The sequence below is a fragment of the Uranotaenia lowii genome, chromosome 2 (assembly GCF_029784155.1).
Source record: "Uranotaenia lowii strain MFRU-FL chromosome 2, ASM2978415v1, whole genome shotgun sequence".
Lineage (NCBI taxonomy): Eukaryota > Metazoa > Arthropoda > Insecta > Diptera > Culicidae > Uranotaenia > Uranotaenia lowii.
The window spans coordinates 10124861-10140321 of record NC_073692.1 but is presented as its reverse complement, the minus strand read 5'-3'; the positions used below and the strand labels follow the sequence as shown (position 1 = coordinate 10140321).

Genomic DNA, 15461 nt, shown 5'->3' with positions numbered 1-15461 from the left:
GAATAACGTTTGAATCATAAGTAGTGGAAATAAATTTATGATACTTTCCCCGCGACAAGCGCAATTTAGATACATAATTTAGGTTAGGTTGAATCCAAGTGAATTTTTCAATTCAGTTCTCTGTTCAACCAAATGTTTGACATCAAATATAGCAAAACAGATGTTCATTGAACAAGAAGCAACCTCAGATCAGAGTTATGTTCAACATTTTATAAAAAAAATCGTGATAATAATTTTCACCACAAGTGTTAGGTTGAAAGAGGTTAAGTTGTCACCGGTTCAGGTTAGCAGACGCAAATAGGTTGGTCAGCTTCGAGCTGTAAATTTCGTATTTATTATAATATAATATTCTCATTTACGGAAAAGAAATTCTTACATTTTACGGTGCAACCTTTAGCTTGATCGGAAGTGAGTCGGCTATTCCCACGCGATATTTCTGTGCCTGGATAATATATTCACTGTTAGCTGAATACAATAAAACTCCTAGGTAGCAAAGGTACTTACGACCGAGAATTATCAGAACTAAATAAATTTAGCAAAGTTTGAAATGCGATGAACTAGGGAACTATTTAATTTTAATTGAACGAAATGTCGAGAATCTACCTTCTGGTTTAACTATGACTTAACAGTTTTTCTATCCTGTTTCACGGATGACTTTTCTTCTCGCGTACGTCAGATGTGACAGCCAGTGCAGCGCCGCGTGCAGAAGTGTTGCGGCGACGAGGGACCCCGTCGTCACATACCCCCGCCCGTGAACCTTGGTGCAAATCTGGAACCACTGCTTCAGGTTCACATCTTTCGGCGACGTCTAAAACAGCCAGTTTAGAGGCTGCCTTCCTGAAGGTACCCGAAGTCGTTCGAACTAAAGCCTCTCTCACTCTGCCGTCTCGTCCAGGAAATACTTGCTCCACTCTACCTCGGATCCACCGGTTCCTTAGCCCACCGTCAGGCATAATAACCAAATCACCGACTTCCAGATCCTTGGTTTCTTCAAACCATTTCGTTCTACGAGAGATCATGGGCAAATATTCCTTCAGCCACCTAGTCCAGAATTGATCGGTTATATATTGCGCCAGCTTCCAACTGCTGCGGAGTGTTGTTCGGTGGTCGACGGGTTCCGTCGGTAGAATCTTCGCTCCAGTTGAACTGCCCAATATAAAGTGATTTGGAGTCAACGCTTCTTGGTCGGCCGACTCCAACGGAATGTAGGTGAGTGGTCGGCTGTTGACCATTGCTTCGGCTTCGTAGAGGATGGTTTCCAGCGTTTCGTCGTCCGGTTTGCGAGAAGCTTCCAAAATAGCAACGCTCGCTACCTTGATTGAGTGGACCAGCCTCTCCCACGCTCCGCCCATGTGTGGAGTGGCCGGCGGAATAAACTTCCAGCTAGTTTCGGCGCTGGTAAATGTGAGAGCCAGGGCGTTGGTCTTTGCAGCGATCTCCTCTTAAAATGTTGCTGGCACCTTGGAAGCAAGTAGCGTTGTCCGTCCAGAACTCCTTCGGCGGACCACGACGCGCAACGAATCGGCGAACTGCCATTATACAGGATTCCGTGCTTAGCGAATGAACCACCTCTAAATTTACAGCACGGATGGTCAGGCACGTGAAAAGGGCCACCCAGCGTTTTCATTGCGTCTGCCAACCTTTACGAGAACTGGCCCGAAATAGTCTAAGCCTACAGATGTGAAAGGGCGCACGAATGCTGTCAGCCGAAATTTTGGAAGTGGTGCCATGGCTGGAGGTCTAGGCCTGGCCTTCATCACCTGACACCAGGAACACTTCTGCGCCACCTTGTAGACGAGGGACCTCAGCTTGGGAATTTCGAAACGTTGCCGGATCTCGTTGACGATGGTTTCCCGATTTGCGTGTCGGAAACGACGATGATATCTGTCGACAATCAAAAATGTAATATAGTTCTTTCGGGGGAGAATCGTGGGAAACTTAGCTTCTGTCGGTGCGAATGGCGCAGCACCGATACGGCCACGCATTCGCAAAACACCATGCTCATCCAGGAACGGCCAATACTTGTAGATGGTGCTGGACTTCTTGACAACACTGTGACGACTTTCAGGGGGGCCTTGTGTTTCGGAAAGTAGCGCAATCTCCTCGGGATACGATTCTGCTTGAGCAATTCTCCAAAGCAGGCGTTCAGCGCGTTCGAGTTCTTTCTGGGTGAGCAATCCGAGCTCCAATGGTTCACCGACTAGGTCCCGTTTGAAGTTGTCAATATAGCGGAATGTGAAGGCCGTGGTTCGAAGCAATTTAGTCCAGGAGTCGAAGCGAGTTGTGTCGATGATTGCAGGATTTGGAGAGAAGTGCCCAAGGTTTAAGTGCACTGTTCGAAGGTCTTCATTTGTTGTCTGGACAGTGCGCTCTTTCGGCCATTGTTTCTCGGGTTCGTACAAGAACTCTGGTGCCCGGAACCACGGATTCTGCATCGATAGTTGTGGTCCTTCTTTCCACTTGGTTGCTTGATCGGCCACATTCATTTTTGATGGAACCCATCTCCAGTCTCTGGGATCCGTTGACATTAGAATTTCACCGACCCGTACGGAAACAAATTGGTGATATTTTCGGTGATCCTTGGAACGAATCCACGCTAGGCAGACTCCTGCGTCACTCCACATGTATCGGTGGCCTATGCGAAAGGTGTGTTGGCTTGATATAGAATTCAGGAGACGTGTTCCTAGAACAGCGGATTTTAGTTTGAGTCGAGGAATTGAGACTGTCTTGAGTGGAGCCACCTTAGTTTTGGATCCAACGAAAGCAACTTCAACCGCTCCATCCATCTCTAAGCGAAAATAGGCCACGCTAGAGAAAGCGGCCTCACTCGCGTCTACGAAGACATGTATTTGCAGATTCTCGAGATTCTTAGGGAATGAAGATGGAAAGTAACATCGTGGGATTCGTACTTTGTCTAAGTCTGGAAACAGATTCGTCCATTCTCGCCATCGCACGTAGAGATCATGCGGAACATTTTCGTCCCACTGCGTTCCTCGGGCCCAGATATCCTGCATGAGGATTTTCCCATGCACTAAGAAAAACGAGATGAAACCGAGGGGGTCGAATAAGCGCATTACTACTTTGAGGACCTCGCGTTTAGTAGGAATGTGCTGCTCGTTCAGGATTTGTTTGAGGTCATCTCGAAGTGTAAATGAATAGATGAAAACGTCGTCTTTCGACAGCCACTTGATTCCCAGCACCGATTCTGACTTCTCCCCTCTCTCCAAAGTAAGAACCTTGTCTTCGACTTCAGCAAACTCTGCGATTCCTCGCAAGACTTCCGCTTCGTTGGATAAGAAGCGTCGTAGCGTGAAACCGCCCTTGGAATGCACCAGCTTTATCTCATTTACGACCTCCACCGCTTCGTCAATCGACATGAAACTGCCCAAGTAATCATCTACGTAGGTGTTGTTTGCAATGGCTACAGCTGCGCGAGGATACTCTGAAGCGAGCTCTTGGGCGTTGAGATTTTTGATGAATTGGGCTGAAGACGGGGAACACGTAGAACCGAATGTGGCCACGTCCATGATGTAGACCTTCGGCTTCGCCGTTGGGTGCTCACGGAAGAGGAACCGTTGAGATTGGCAATCGGGAAATCGAATCTTGATTTGATGGAACATTTCCATCAAATCGCCGCACACTGCTACAGGGAACTGGCGGAACTGGTAGAGAACTTGCAGAAGTGGGGTTAAGAGGTCTGGCCCCTTGAGAAGGTTCGAGTTGAAAGATGTTCCACCAACCTTGGCTGCCGCATCCCAGATTAATCTGATCTTTCCTGGCTTCTTAGCATTGGTCACGACGCCCAGAGGGAGATACCACACACGTTCCGGTGCAACAGACGTCAGCTCTTCCAATGTGGCTTGATGCGCATACCCTTTACGCACGTAGTCTGCTATCTGCTCACGAACTTTTGCCTCCAGTTGTGGGTCCCGTGCAAATCTTCTTCCCAAGCACTCTTCCCTACGGGAAGCCATGGGGTAGCTGTCAGGAAAATTCAGGTCGTCAGTCTTCCAAAGAAGCCCAGTCTCGAATCCGATACCTGATTCCAATCGTCGTGTTGTTTCTTGCAGGAGTTGCCTCGCCCGTTTGTCATCTTCGGTGTCAAGAATACTGTTCGGAATCTTTACACCCGAACTTTCCAGTTCGAAGTAATCACGAAGTTGTTCGTTCATCTCCCTATCTGGATCGGATATCGCCCCGAGATGTAGATTTAAGACGGCTGGTGTGGTCGGATTTCCAGAAACACATCCGTATATACTCCAACCCAATCTGCACTTTGCCCCGATCGGATCCTTTGGGCCGCCTTCACGGAGCTTCAATGGTACACAAAGTCGTAGATTGTCCAGACCTATCAGCAATTGTGGCTGAACGAGTTCAAAATCTTCTACCGGAAGGCCACGTAGGTGAGGGAAGCGGCGTGACAGCTCACGATATTTTAAAGTTTGTGAGGGGATCATTAGACGACGAACAGTGCGAACATGGTTCAGTTGGTACTGGCGAGTAGAACTTTTCGCGGAAATATTCATTTCCACTAGCTGCGACTGCTGTTCCTCCCGGGTTACATTCCCAGTCCACTGCAGAGTGAGCGGCTGCTTAGGGCCATCCAAGTCGAGTTGATTAGCGACGGATTCTTCTATCAGGGTGTAAGAGGAGCCCTCATCGATGAAGGCGAAGATCAGTTGAGAGCGACTCTTTCCGTAGAGGACAACCGGAACCACTCTGAAAAGTGCCCAGGTCAAATCTTCCGAGGACACGTGACTGGCGGAAAAACTGATATTCTGGTTGTTGTTGGTTGATGGATGGAGAAGTGTGTGGTGTTTATGGCGACATCCTTCAACTCCGCATCCTGTCCAGGACCGGCAAGGCCACTTTCCGTGACTATTCAAGCAAGTTCTACATAATTTCTTTAGCTGGACTAATTTACAACGCTCGTCCACGCTGGCTGCTTTAAACTGTGGGCACTCAGCTACCCGATGTCCCTCACGTCCGCAACAGAAGCAAGGCTTACTTTGTTGATGGCGAACTTGCAAAGCAACATCTGTCACTTTCGGTGCATCCGATCCGGATGCGTGAGTATACAATAGTCCCGTTTCTTTCGGCTTACGCTTATTCGAATCCGATCGGGTAATGTTTCCAAAGCTCGGACTTTTGAAAGAGACTCTACTGGCCATGGTCATCAATACAGACATAAATTCGCCAAACGTTTCTAACGTGACGGACTGGTGTTGAATTTCGAAAGCAGCCCACTCCATTTGCCATGGACAGGAAGCTTTTCGACAAGCTCCTGCACGAGAATCGGGTCTGCAAGATACTCCCTTTGTTCACCAGCAATCAGCGAGCCGACGAAATTTTGCACTGCTAGTGCGAAATGCATCAAAGTGTCGAGGCGATCCAGTTTTGGTGGTGGTACTTGATGGATTTTATTCAGCAGCGATTTGATGACAAGCACAGGTCGGCCGAAAAATGTTCGTAAGGTCGATATCACGAGCGGCACGTCTGAAGGGAGATAAAGACGACTTCTTACGGCTTCATACGCTGGACCACGCAAACATTTTTGTAGCCGAAGCATGTTCTCCGTATCCGTAAAACCACAGTCAATTGTCGACTGCTCGAAATGGCTGATAAAAATTGGCCATTCTTCCGGGTTTCCATCGAAGATAAGATGTTCCTTTCCTAGAACCTGACGCGCGGCTATTTGTTCTTGAGAGAGTCTGGTGCGCGGAGCAACTGGTCGATTAGAGACAGCCGGAGTTTGAGATTTAGAATTGAGGATGTGGGATCTTATAAAGGAATTGTTCGTGGGGACAGGAATTCTGGAGCAGACCGATATCGCTGAACGATGGGCTGCGGATATGGGGGAAACCTGGAGGCCCATATCCGAATGAAACTCTTCCTGTTTTGCGGCTTCCGATTTGTCCAACCAACTCTGGACTTTCGATCGTGAATCGCGGTTGGAACTGGTGACGGATCCCAAAATTGAACCACAATGGGTGCTGGTAGCGAGCGCCTTGACGATCTGGTTCCGTTTGTCAAGCGATTCTCTCCTCAGCTTCTGCTCTAACTTACTCATCTCCGCTTCTTCCTGCAGTTGTTTATTTCGAAGTGCTTTTTCTTCTTCGGCGAGCTTCTTTTTTTCCTGAAGCTGGCGTTCGGATTCCTCCCGCTCACGCCGTTTTTGCTCCCTTTTTTCTGCCAATTCCTGCTCCTGAAGTATTTGTTCCTCCTCGACCATTTTCAGCTGCTGCGTCATAATTGCAGCTCGAGTACTGGATGAAACACTCTCCGGAATATCCGTTAGCGGCTTCTTTCGGCGAGACCCGAGAGCAGACTTACCGGACTTAGATTTGGATTTGTCCTTTCCAGAAGGTTTTTCGGAAGTGTTCTGGCTAGCAGCGCACATCTTACAGACGTATTTCACCTCCGGATCTTTCACCCGGGAATCGACTCCTGCACATCCAAAATGTTGCCACAATTTGCAGATACAACATTGCACCATCTCATCTTCGGCTGAGTTGGGTCGATCGCACGACTGGCAGTCGAAAGTTTTGGTATTGGCACGATCATTCATTTCCGTAACCTCAAAACGTAAAATCTCGAAGATTTGTTAGGTTGAAAGAGGTTAAGTTGTCACCGGTTCAGGTTAGCAGACGCAAATAGGTTGGTCAGCTTCGAGCTGTAAATTTCGTATTTATTATAATATAATATTCTCATTTACGGAAAAGAAATTCTTACATTTTACGGTGCAACCTTTAGCTTGATCGGAAGTGAGTCGGCTATTCCCACGCGATATTTCTGTGCCTGGATAATATATTCACTGTTAGCTGAATACAATAAAACTCCTAGGTAGCAAAGGTACTTACGACCGAGAATTATCAGAACTAAATAAATTTAGCAAAGTTTGAAATGCGATGAACTAGGGAACTATTTAATTTTAATTGAACGAAATGTCGAGAATCTACCTTCTGGTTTAACTATGACTTAACAGTTTTTCTATCCTGTTTCACGGATGACTTTTCTTCTCGCGTACGTCAGATGTGACAGCCAGTGCAGCGCCGCGTGCAGAAGTGTTGCGGCGACGAGGGACCCCGTCGTCACAACAAGCTTATTATTTGATTAAATCCCACGCAGAAAATCCACCTTCTTCAGAAAAAAGATGCCACCGGAGAAAAAAAACACTTTACAATCTTCATCACCAAGGCGAAGGTGTCTGTGCTCGGAATCAGTTGCTTAATCAATCATATTCGAGATTAAAAGCATCAACTGGGAGCTTACGTTTTTCAATCATCAATCCAATTTAGACACACTTGAGCAGACTCGACATTTCTACAGCTGCTCATCGATCATCGCGTGCGCGCGTCTTTTCCTTTCTCCGTACCACGGGAAAACCGACAAACCGTTCATAAATTCACCCGACCGTATCATGGTATCTCCTACTTGAGAATTTTTCGGGAAAAGATACAAATTCGGCACCGCAAATCCATTCGGGGAGCAGCGAATGGAAAAGATTACAAGAAGAAGACACAAACACCGAAGTTGACGACGACAAGGCGAACGATGATGATGATGCTGTTACCGGAACGGGAAAATCATCGTGGAAATCTGCTAGACTTTGGGATCAGCGATGCTCTTTTTCTTAATATCTCGGCTTGCTTCTTCATATCTTTACCCACATACACACACGCACACGCAAACATCGTTTCAAACTTCTCCTCGTTGTTTCCCGTTTTTTTTACGTTTACCGATTGGGTTATTGAAAACAGGTTATGTTTACCAGCAAAAATAAACACTCGACGAATATTGTGCACGGGTGGTGTTTTTTTTGCCTTCCCAAATGGGCAAATTGCTTGAAATCCGAAAAAAATAAATGCAAAAACATTCAATCAGGTCCTGTGACGTATGTATGGAGGTAAACGTAAAGGAAACAATGAGAGAATAAATGAATTTTAAAATTTTCAAAAATAATGTCAAACTTGATTTGCTTCCAGTTGCTAACTAATTTACTACTTTAAAACAGAGTCTACTCAAATATGTAAGCTCTCTGGAGCCACCATTAAAGCTTAAATGTTCGTATCAGAACTTCATTTTTGCCATTTTCGTAACTTTTGTCATTTTTGTCATTTTTTTCATTTTTGTCATTTTTGTCATTTTTGTCATTTTTGTCATTTTTGTCATTTTTGTCATTTTTGTCATTTTTGTCATTTTTGTCATTTTTGTCATTTTTGTCATTTTTGTCATTTTTGTCATTTTTGTCATTTTTGTCATTTTTGTCATTTTTGTCATTTTTGTCATTTTTGTCATTTTTGTCATTTTTGTCATTTTTGTCATTTTTGTCATTTTTGTCATTTTTGTCATTTTTGTCATTTTTGTCATTTTTGTCATTTTTGTCATTTTTGTCATTTTTGTCATTTTTGTCATTTTTGTCATTTTTGTCATTTTTGTCATTTTTGTCATTTTTGTCATTTTTGTCATTTTTGTCATTTTTGTCATTTTTGTCATTTTTGTCATTTTTGTCATTTTTGTCATTTTTGTCATTTTTGTCATTTTTGTCATTTTTGTCATTTTTGTCATTTTTGTCATTTTTGTCATTTTTGTCATTTTTGTCATTTTTGTCATTTTTGTCATTTTTGTCATTTTTGTCATTTTTGTCATTTTTGTCATTTTTGTCATTTTTGTCATTTTTGTCATTTTTGTCATTTTTGTCATTTTTGTCATTTTTGTCATTTTTGTCATTTTTGTCATTTTTGTCATTTTTGTCATTTTTGTCATTTTTGTCATTTTTGTCATTTTTGTCATTTTTGTCATTTTTGTCATTTTTGTCATTTTTGTTATTTTTGTCATTTTTGTCATTTTTGTCATTTTTGTCATTTTTGTCATTTTTGTCATTTTTGTCATTTTTGTCATTTTTGTCATTTTTGTCATTTTTGTCATTTTTGTCATTTTTGTCATTTTTGTCATTTTTGTCATTTTTGTCATTTTTGTCATTTTTGTCATTTTTGTCATTTTTGTCATTTTTGTCATTTTTGTCATTTTTGTCATTTTTGTCATTTTTGTAATTTTTGTATTTTTTGTCATTTTTGTTATTTTTGTAATTTTTGTATTTTTTGTCATTTTTGTCATTTTTGTCATTTTTGTCATTTTTGTCATTTTTGTCATTTTTGTCATTTTTGTCATTTTTGTCAGTTTTGTCATTTTTGTCATTTTTGTCATTTTTGTCATTTTTGTCATTTTTGTCATTTTTGTCATTTTGGTCATTTTTGTCATTTTTGTCATTTTTGTCATTTTTGTCATTTTGGTCATTTTGGTCATTTTTGTCATTTTTGTCATTTTTTTCATTTTTGTCATTTTTGTCATTTTTGTCATTTTTGTCATTTTTGTCATTTTTGTCATTTTTGTCATTTTTGTCATTTTTGTCATTTTTGTCATTTTTGTAATTTTTGTATTTTTTGTCATTTTTGTTATTTTTGTAATTTTTGTATTTTTTGTCATTTTTGTCATTTTTTAATTTTTGTAATTTTTTGTAATTTTTGTCATTTTTGTCATTTTTGTCATTTTTGTCATTTTTGTCATTTTTGTCAGTTTTGTCATTTTTGTCATTGTTTTCATTTTTGTCATTTTTGTCATTTTGGTCATTTTTGTCATTTTTGTCATTTTTGTCATTTTTGTCATTTTGGTCATTTTGGTCATTTTTGTCATTTTTGTCATTTTTGTCATTTTTGTCATTTTTGTCATTTTTGTCATTTTTGTCATTTTTGTCATTTTTGTCATTTTTGTCATTTTTGTCATTTTTGTCATTTTTGTAATTTTTGTATTTTTTGTCATTTTTGTTATTTTTGTAATTTTTGTATTTTTTGTCATTTTTGTCATTTTTTAATTTTTGTAATTTTTTGTAATTTTTGTCATTTTTGTCATTTTTGTCATTTTTGTCATTTTTGTCATTTTTGTCAGTTTTGTCATTTTTGTCATTTTTGTCATTTTTGTCATTTTTGTCATTTTTGTCATTTTTGTCATTTTTGTCATTTTTGTCATTTTTGTCATTTTTGTCATTTTTGTCATTTTTGTCATTTTTGTCATTTTTGTCATTTTTGTCATTTTTGTCATTTTTGTCATTTTTGTCATTTTTGTCATTTTTGTCATTTTTGTCATTTTTGTCATTTTTGTCATTTTTGTCATTTTTGTCATTTTTGTCATTTTTGTCATTTTTGTCATTTTTGTCATTTTTGTCATTTTTGTCATTTTTGTCATTTTTGTCATTTTTGTCATTTTTGTCATTTTTGTCATTTTTGTCATTTTTGTCATTTTTGTCATTTTTGTCATTTTTGTCATTTTTGTCATTTTTGTCATTTTTGTCATTTTTGTCATTTTTGTCATTTTTGTCATTTTTGTCATTTTTGTCATTTTTGTCATTTTTGTCATTTTTGTCATTTTTGTCATTTTTGTCATTTTTGTCATTTTTGTCATTTTTGTCATTTTTGTCATTTTTGTCATTTTTGTCATTTTTGTCATTTTTGTCATTTTTGTCATTTTTGTCATTTTTGTCATTTTTGTCATTTTTGTCATTTTTGTCATTTTTGTCATTTTTGTCATTTTTGTCATTTTTGTCATTTTTGTCATTTTTGTCATTTTTGTCATTTTTGTCATTTTTGTCATTTTTGTTATTTTTGTCATTTTTGTCATTTTTGTCATTTTTGTCATTTTTGTCATTTTTGTCATTTTTGTCATTTTTGTCATTTTTGTCATTTTTGTCATTTTTGTCATTTTTGTCATTTTTGTCATTTTTGTCATTTTTGTCATTTTTGTCATTTTTGTCATTTTTGTCATTTTTGTCATTTTTGTCATTTTTGTCATTTTTGTCATTTTTGTCATTTTTGTCATTTTTGTCATTTTTGTCATTTTTGTAATTTTTGTATTTTTTGTCATTTTTGTCATTTTTTAATTTTTGTAATTTTTTGTAATTTTTGTCATTTTTGTCATTTTTGTCATTTTTGTCATTTTTGTCATTTTTGTCAGTTTTGTCATTTTTGTCATTGTTTTCATTTTTGTCATTTTTGTCATTTTGGTCATTTTTGTCATTTTTGTCATTTTTGTCATTTTTGTCATTTTTGTCATTTTGGTCATTTTGGTCATTTTTGTCATTTTTGTCATTTTTGTCATTTTTGTCATTTTTGTCATTTTTGTCATTTTTGTCATTTTTGTCATTTTTGTCATTTTTGTCATTTTTGTCATTTTTGTCATTTTTGTCATTTTTGTCATTTTTGTCATTTTTGTCATTTTTGTCATTTTTGTCATTTTTGTCATTTTTGTCATTTTTGTCATTTTTGTCATTTTTGTCATTTTTGTCATTTTTGTCATTTTTGTCATTTTTGTCATTTTTGTCATTTTTGTCATTTTTGTCATTTTTGTCATTTTTGTCATTTTTGTCATTTTTGTCATTTTTGTCATTTTTGTCATTTTTGTCATTTTTGTCATTTTTGTCATTTTTGTCATTTTTGTCATTTTTGTCATTTTTGTCATTTTTGTCATTTTTGTCATTTTTGTCATTTTTGTCATTTTTGTCATTTTTGTCATTTTTGTAATTTATGTCATTTTTGTAATTTATGTCATTTTTGTAATTTATGTCATTTTTGTCATTTTTGTCATTTTTGTCATTTTTGTCATTTTTGTCATTTTGGTCATTTTTGTCATTTTTGTCATTTTTGTCATTTTTGTCATTTTGGTCATTTTTGTCATTTTTGTCATTTTTGTCATTTTTGTCATTTTTGTCATTTTTGTCATTTTTGTCATTTTTGTCATTTTTGTCATTTTTGTCATTTTTGTCATTTTGGTCATTTTTGTCATTTTTGTCATTTTTGTCATTTTTGTCATTTTTGTCATTTTTGTCATTTTTGTCATTTTTGTCATTTTTGTCATTTTTGTCATTTTTGTCATTTTTGTCATTTTTGTCATTTTTGTCATTTTTGTCATTTTTGTCATTTTTGTCATTTTTGTCATTTTTGTCATTTTTGTCATTTTTGTCATTTTTGTCATTTTTGTCATTTTTGTCATTTTTGTCATTTTTGTCATTTTTGTCATTTTTGTCATTTTTGTCATTTTTGTCATTTTTGTCATTTTTGTCATTTTTGTCATTTTTGTCATTTTTGTCATTTTTGTCATTTTTGTCATTTTTGTCATTTTTGTCATTTTTGTCATTTTTGTCATTTTTGTCATTTTTGTCATTTTTGTCATTTTTGTCATTTTTGTCATTTTTGTCATTTTTGTCATTTTTGTCATTTTTGTCATTTTTGTCATTTTTGTCATTTTTGTCATTTTTGTCATTTTTGTCATTGTTTTCATTTTTGTCATTTTTGTCATTTTGGTCATTTTTGTCATTTTTGTCATTTTTGTCATTTTGGTCATTTTTGTCATTTTTGTCATTTTTGTCATTTTTGTCATTTTTGTCATTTTTGTCATTTTTGTCATTTTTGTCATTTTTGTCATTTTTGTCATTTTTGTCATTTTTGTCATTTTTGTCATTTTTGTCATTTTTGTCATTTTTGTCATTTTTGTCATTTTTGTCATTTTTGTCATTTTTGTCATTTTTGTCATTTTTGTCATTTTTGTCATTTTTGTCATTTTTGTCATTTTTGTCATTTTTGTCATTTTTGTCATTTTTGTCATTTTTGTCATTTTTGTCATTTTTGTCATTTTTGTCATTTTTGTCATTTTTGTCATTTTTGTCATTTTTGTCATTTTTGTCATTTTTGTCATTTTTGTCATTTTTGTCATTTTTGTCATTTTTGTCATTTTTGTCATTTTTGTCATTTTTGTCATTTTTGTCATTTTTGTCATTTTTGTCATTTTTGTCATTTTTGTCATTTTTGTCATTTTTGTCATTTTTGTCATTTTTGTCATTTTTGTCATTTTTGTCATTTTTGTCATTTTTGTCATTTTTGTCATTTTTGTCATTTTTGTCATTTTTGTCATTTTTGTCATTTTTGTCATTTTTGTCATTTTTGTCATTTTTGTTATTTTTATCGTTTTTGTCAATTTTACCATTTTTGTCGTCGTCGTGAATTTTTTTTTTGGAAAATTCTTTAAAATAAATCAATCCAGCAATTGCACGATTCTCAATGCTTGTAACTTTTACTCTCTAAAAAACTTGGCTTTCTACTATCACAGTTCCGGTTCTATTTTCGGTCTCGTCGTGTTTGCTCAAGTGTTTATGGAAGAGAAATGAACCGTGGCGGAAATTAAGATTAATTACTTATCTCTTAATTTCCGAACGATGGTTTTGTACCGATGATGCGGAGCCGAAAAGCGAAACAGCAAACAAGCCCGATTGCGATTTGTAGGAGTTTGGGAGGGTTTGGCGAATGAAAATGCTTCCCCACTTTTCGACTCCGACGAGGATAGGGGGAATGATGATGATGTTTTTACTGCTGCTGCTGATCAGGATGATGAAGAGTTGTGGTTGTGCCGTTGCAAAAAGTGAGATAAACCATTCGATAGTGTTCGAAACAAACAAAAAAAAAACACCCTCCCCGGGATGACCTGGGGTAGGTACACTTTACTCATTTGTACCGTACTTTGAAGTGATGAGGATTGCTTGGATTTTTCACAAATGGTAGTACAAGCTAGCTTAACTTCACAGTACAACTGGTTGGATTTGACTGGCACTGGCACTGGTGATCGATAAATCCCCATTTTCTGCTCCAGCATCCACAACTGCACTGACTGGCTGGCTGCCTGCTCGTCTGACTGTGATGGACTGGCAGCTAAGGAAGGAAGGATAAGCCAATTCGTAGCGAAAGAAAGTGCCATTCGATGATGGTTCGATGATTGGTCGAGCAAACATTTGAATGGATGGAAAGATAAGCGGAACTTTTCGTGCAGAAATTTGATTAATTTGCGCTTATCAAGCTTTGAAAACCCGGAGCCGGTGTGCCGGAAGTTGCCATTCAGAACGAGACATACTGTGGAATTGATGTATTTTTGGGAACCATACTTTTATTTTAATTTTGTTGCTGTTTGACTCAATGGAGGTAGAAATTTTTCAACCGTGAGAAGCACGAGTAATCGGTTTTTCCAGCTGTGCACATCTGAGAAATTGAAATCTCGTTAAGTCAGACCGCAAAGTTGCAAATTTTCAGATCATCACCTGCTGACATATGCTTACAGTATTTACTGTTAGAGATTTGATTTTGGTACAGGTTATCGATAATATCGACGATTCAATATGATGCAACAGATTTTTAATCCTCATCCGTCTCAGAAATTTTTACCCTAGAAAGCCAATTTGACACTCCTGCCTGACTAAAACTTCGAACCATTCGAACCGGAATAATCAGAGCTGGGAAAACTAGAACAAGCTTTGGTAAGGAAGCTGTAAGAACGTAACACGTTAGAATGAGCTTGTAATGGTAGTTCGAGCCAACCAAAAAACAGTTGGCTGCTCGACAAGCGGCTTCCAAACATTTTTCTACTTTTCGAGGCGAGCCAGAGGCGTGGCCTCAATTCATCAGCTGCTTCGAATACACCACGGAGGCGTGTGGGTACACCAATACCGACCATTTGAAGAGTATTCAAGACAGTTTCCAAGGAACAGCCAAGGAAGCGGTTCAAAGCCGGTTTCTAATGCCTGAATTGATGCCAGAGGTCATTGAGGATCTGCGTAAACTGTAAAGCTGCTAAACCACACATGGATGAAGTACAGAATGTACAAGCCCGTCGAGTGGACAAGTCGGAGTGGTTTTTGTATTTTGCAATCACAGTCAAGCAGTTATGTGATCACCTTGTCGCGGACAAGCTGCATGACCACTTAAGCAACCATATGCTTGTATCGGAACTCGTCAATAAGCTACCGTCCGATTACCAACTGGATTGGGTACGCTTCAAGAGAAGGAAGACTGATCCGCTACTTCGTATGCTCGCGGATTTCATGAAGGGAATTGTATCGGAAGTTTCCTCACTATGTCGATCGGTCATTAATCTTCCGAATGAAATCGATTACTTTGCATCATATAGGAAAGGCTGTTCAAAATTTGGCGTTCCTGGACGAGAGACCTTCAACGATACTTGTTGAGAGCTCTCTAGTAGTTCCAGTGGGTTTCGAGGGAACTCCTGATCCCCTGATCATCGAGTGGACAGAAAATGCCAAGCAAAATGTATGTATATAGTTCGAGAAAAATCGACCTGCTGGTATCTGCCGTAGATTCTCGTAGAAAGTTCATGATGTCGTCTGCCTAGAATTGAAGCTGCCTCTAAAAAGGACATGTTACAGAGGCATCGCAGGAAAATATCACCACTTAGACGGAGTTCCTTTGTCGAGCACCAAAATGGAAATTCCCAGAATTCTAATAGACCTCGACAACCTACATCAGGCATGTCAAGCTCGTTCAGGTGTGCGGGCCGCATTAAAAATTTTCTATGACGTAGAGGGCCGTAGCCAAATTCAGTTAAATCGTATCATTCACCTTTAGTTTTTT

General features: G+C 38.1%; 1 protein-coding gene across 1 annotated transcript; it reads right to left on the bottom strand.

The window, feature by feature from the left end:
* Positions 1 to 416: 416 nt before the first annotated feature.
* On the bottom strand, positions 417 to 5171 carry LOC129741052 (uncharacterized). The gene is made up of 2 exons (XM_055732752.1): positions 505 to 5171; positions 417 to 442 (listed from the first exon to the last, which is right to left on the bottom strand). The coding sequence occupies exon 1, from the start codon at positions 5169 to 5171 to the stop codon at positions 1593 to 1595; it is 3579 nt and encodes a 1192-aa protein (XP_055588727.1). The 3' UTR covers positions 417 to 442; positions 505 to 1592.
* Between the last annotated feature and the right edge of the window lie 10290 nt (positions 5172 to 15461).

Coding starts and splice junctions, on each gene's coding strand:
- LOC129741052 (XM_055732752.1), bottom strand. CDS start 5,171: ATGGCCAGTAGAGTCTCTTTCAAAAGTCCGAGCTTTGGAAACATTACC.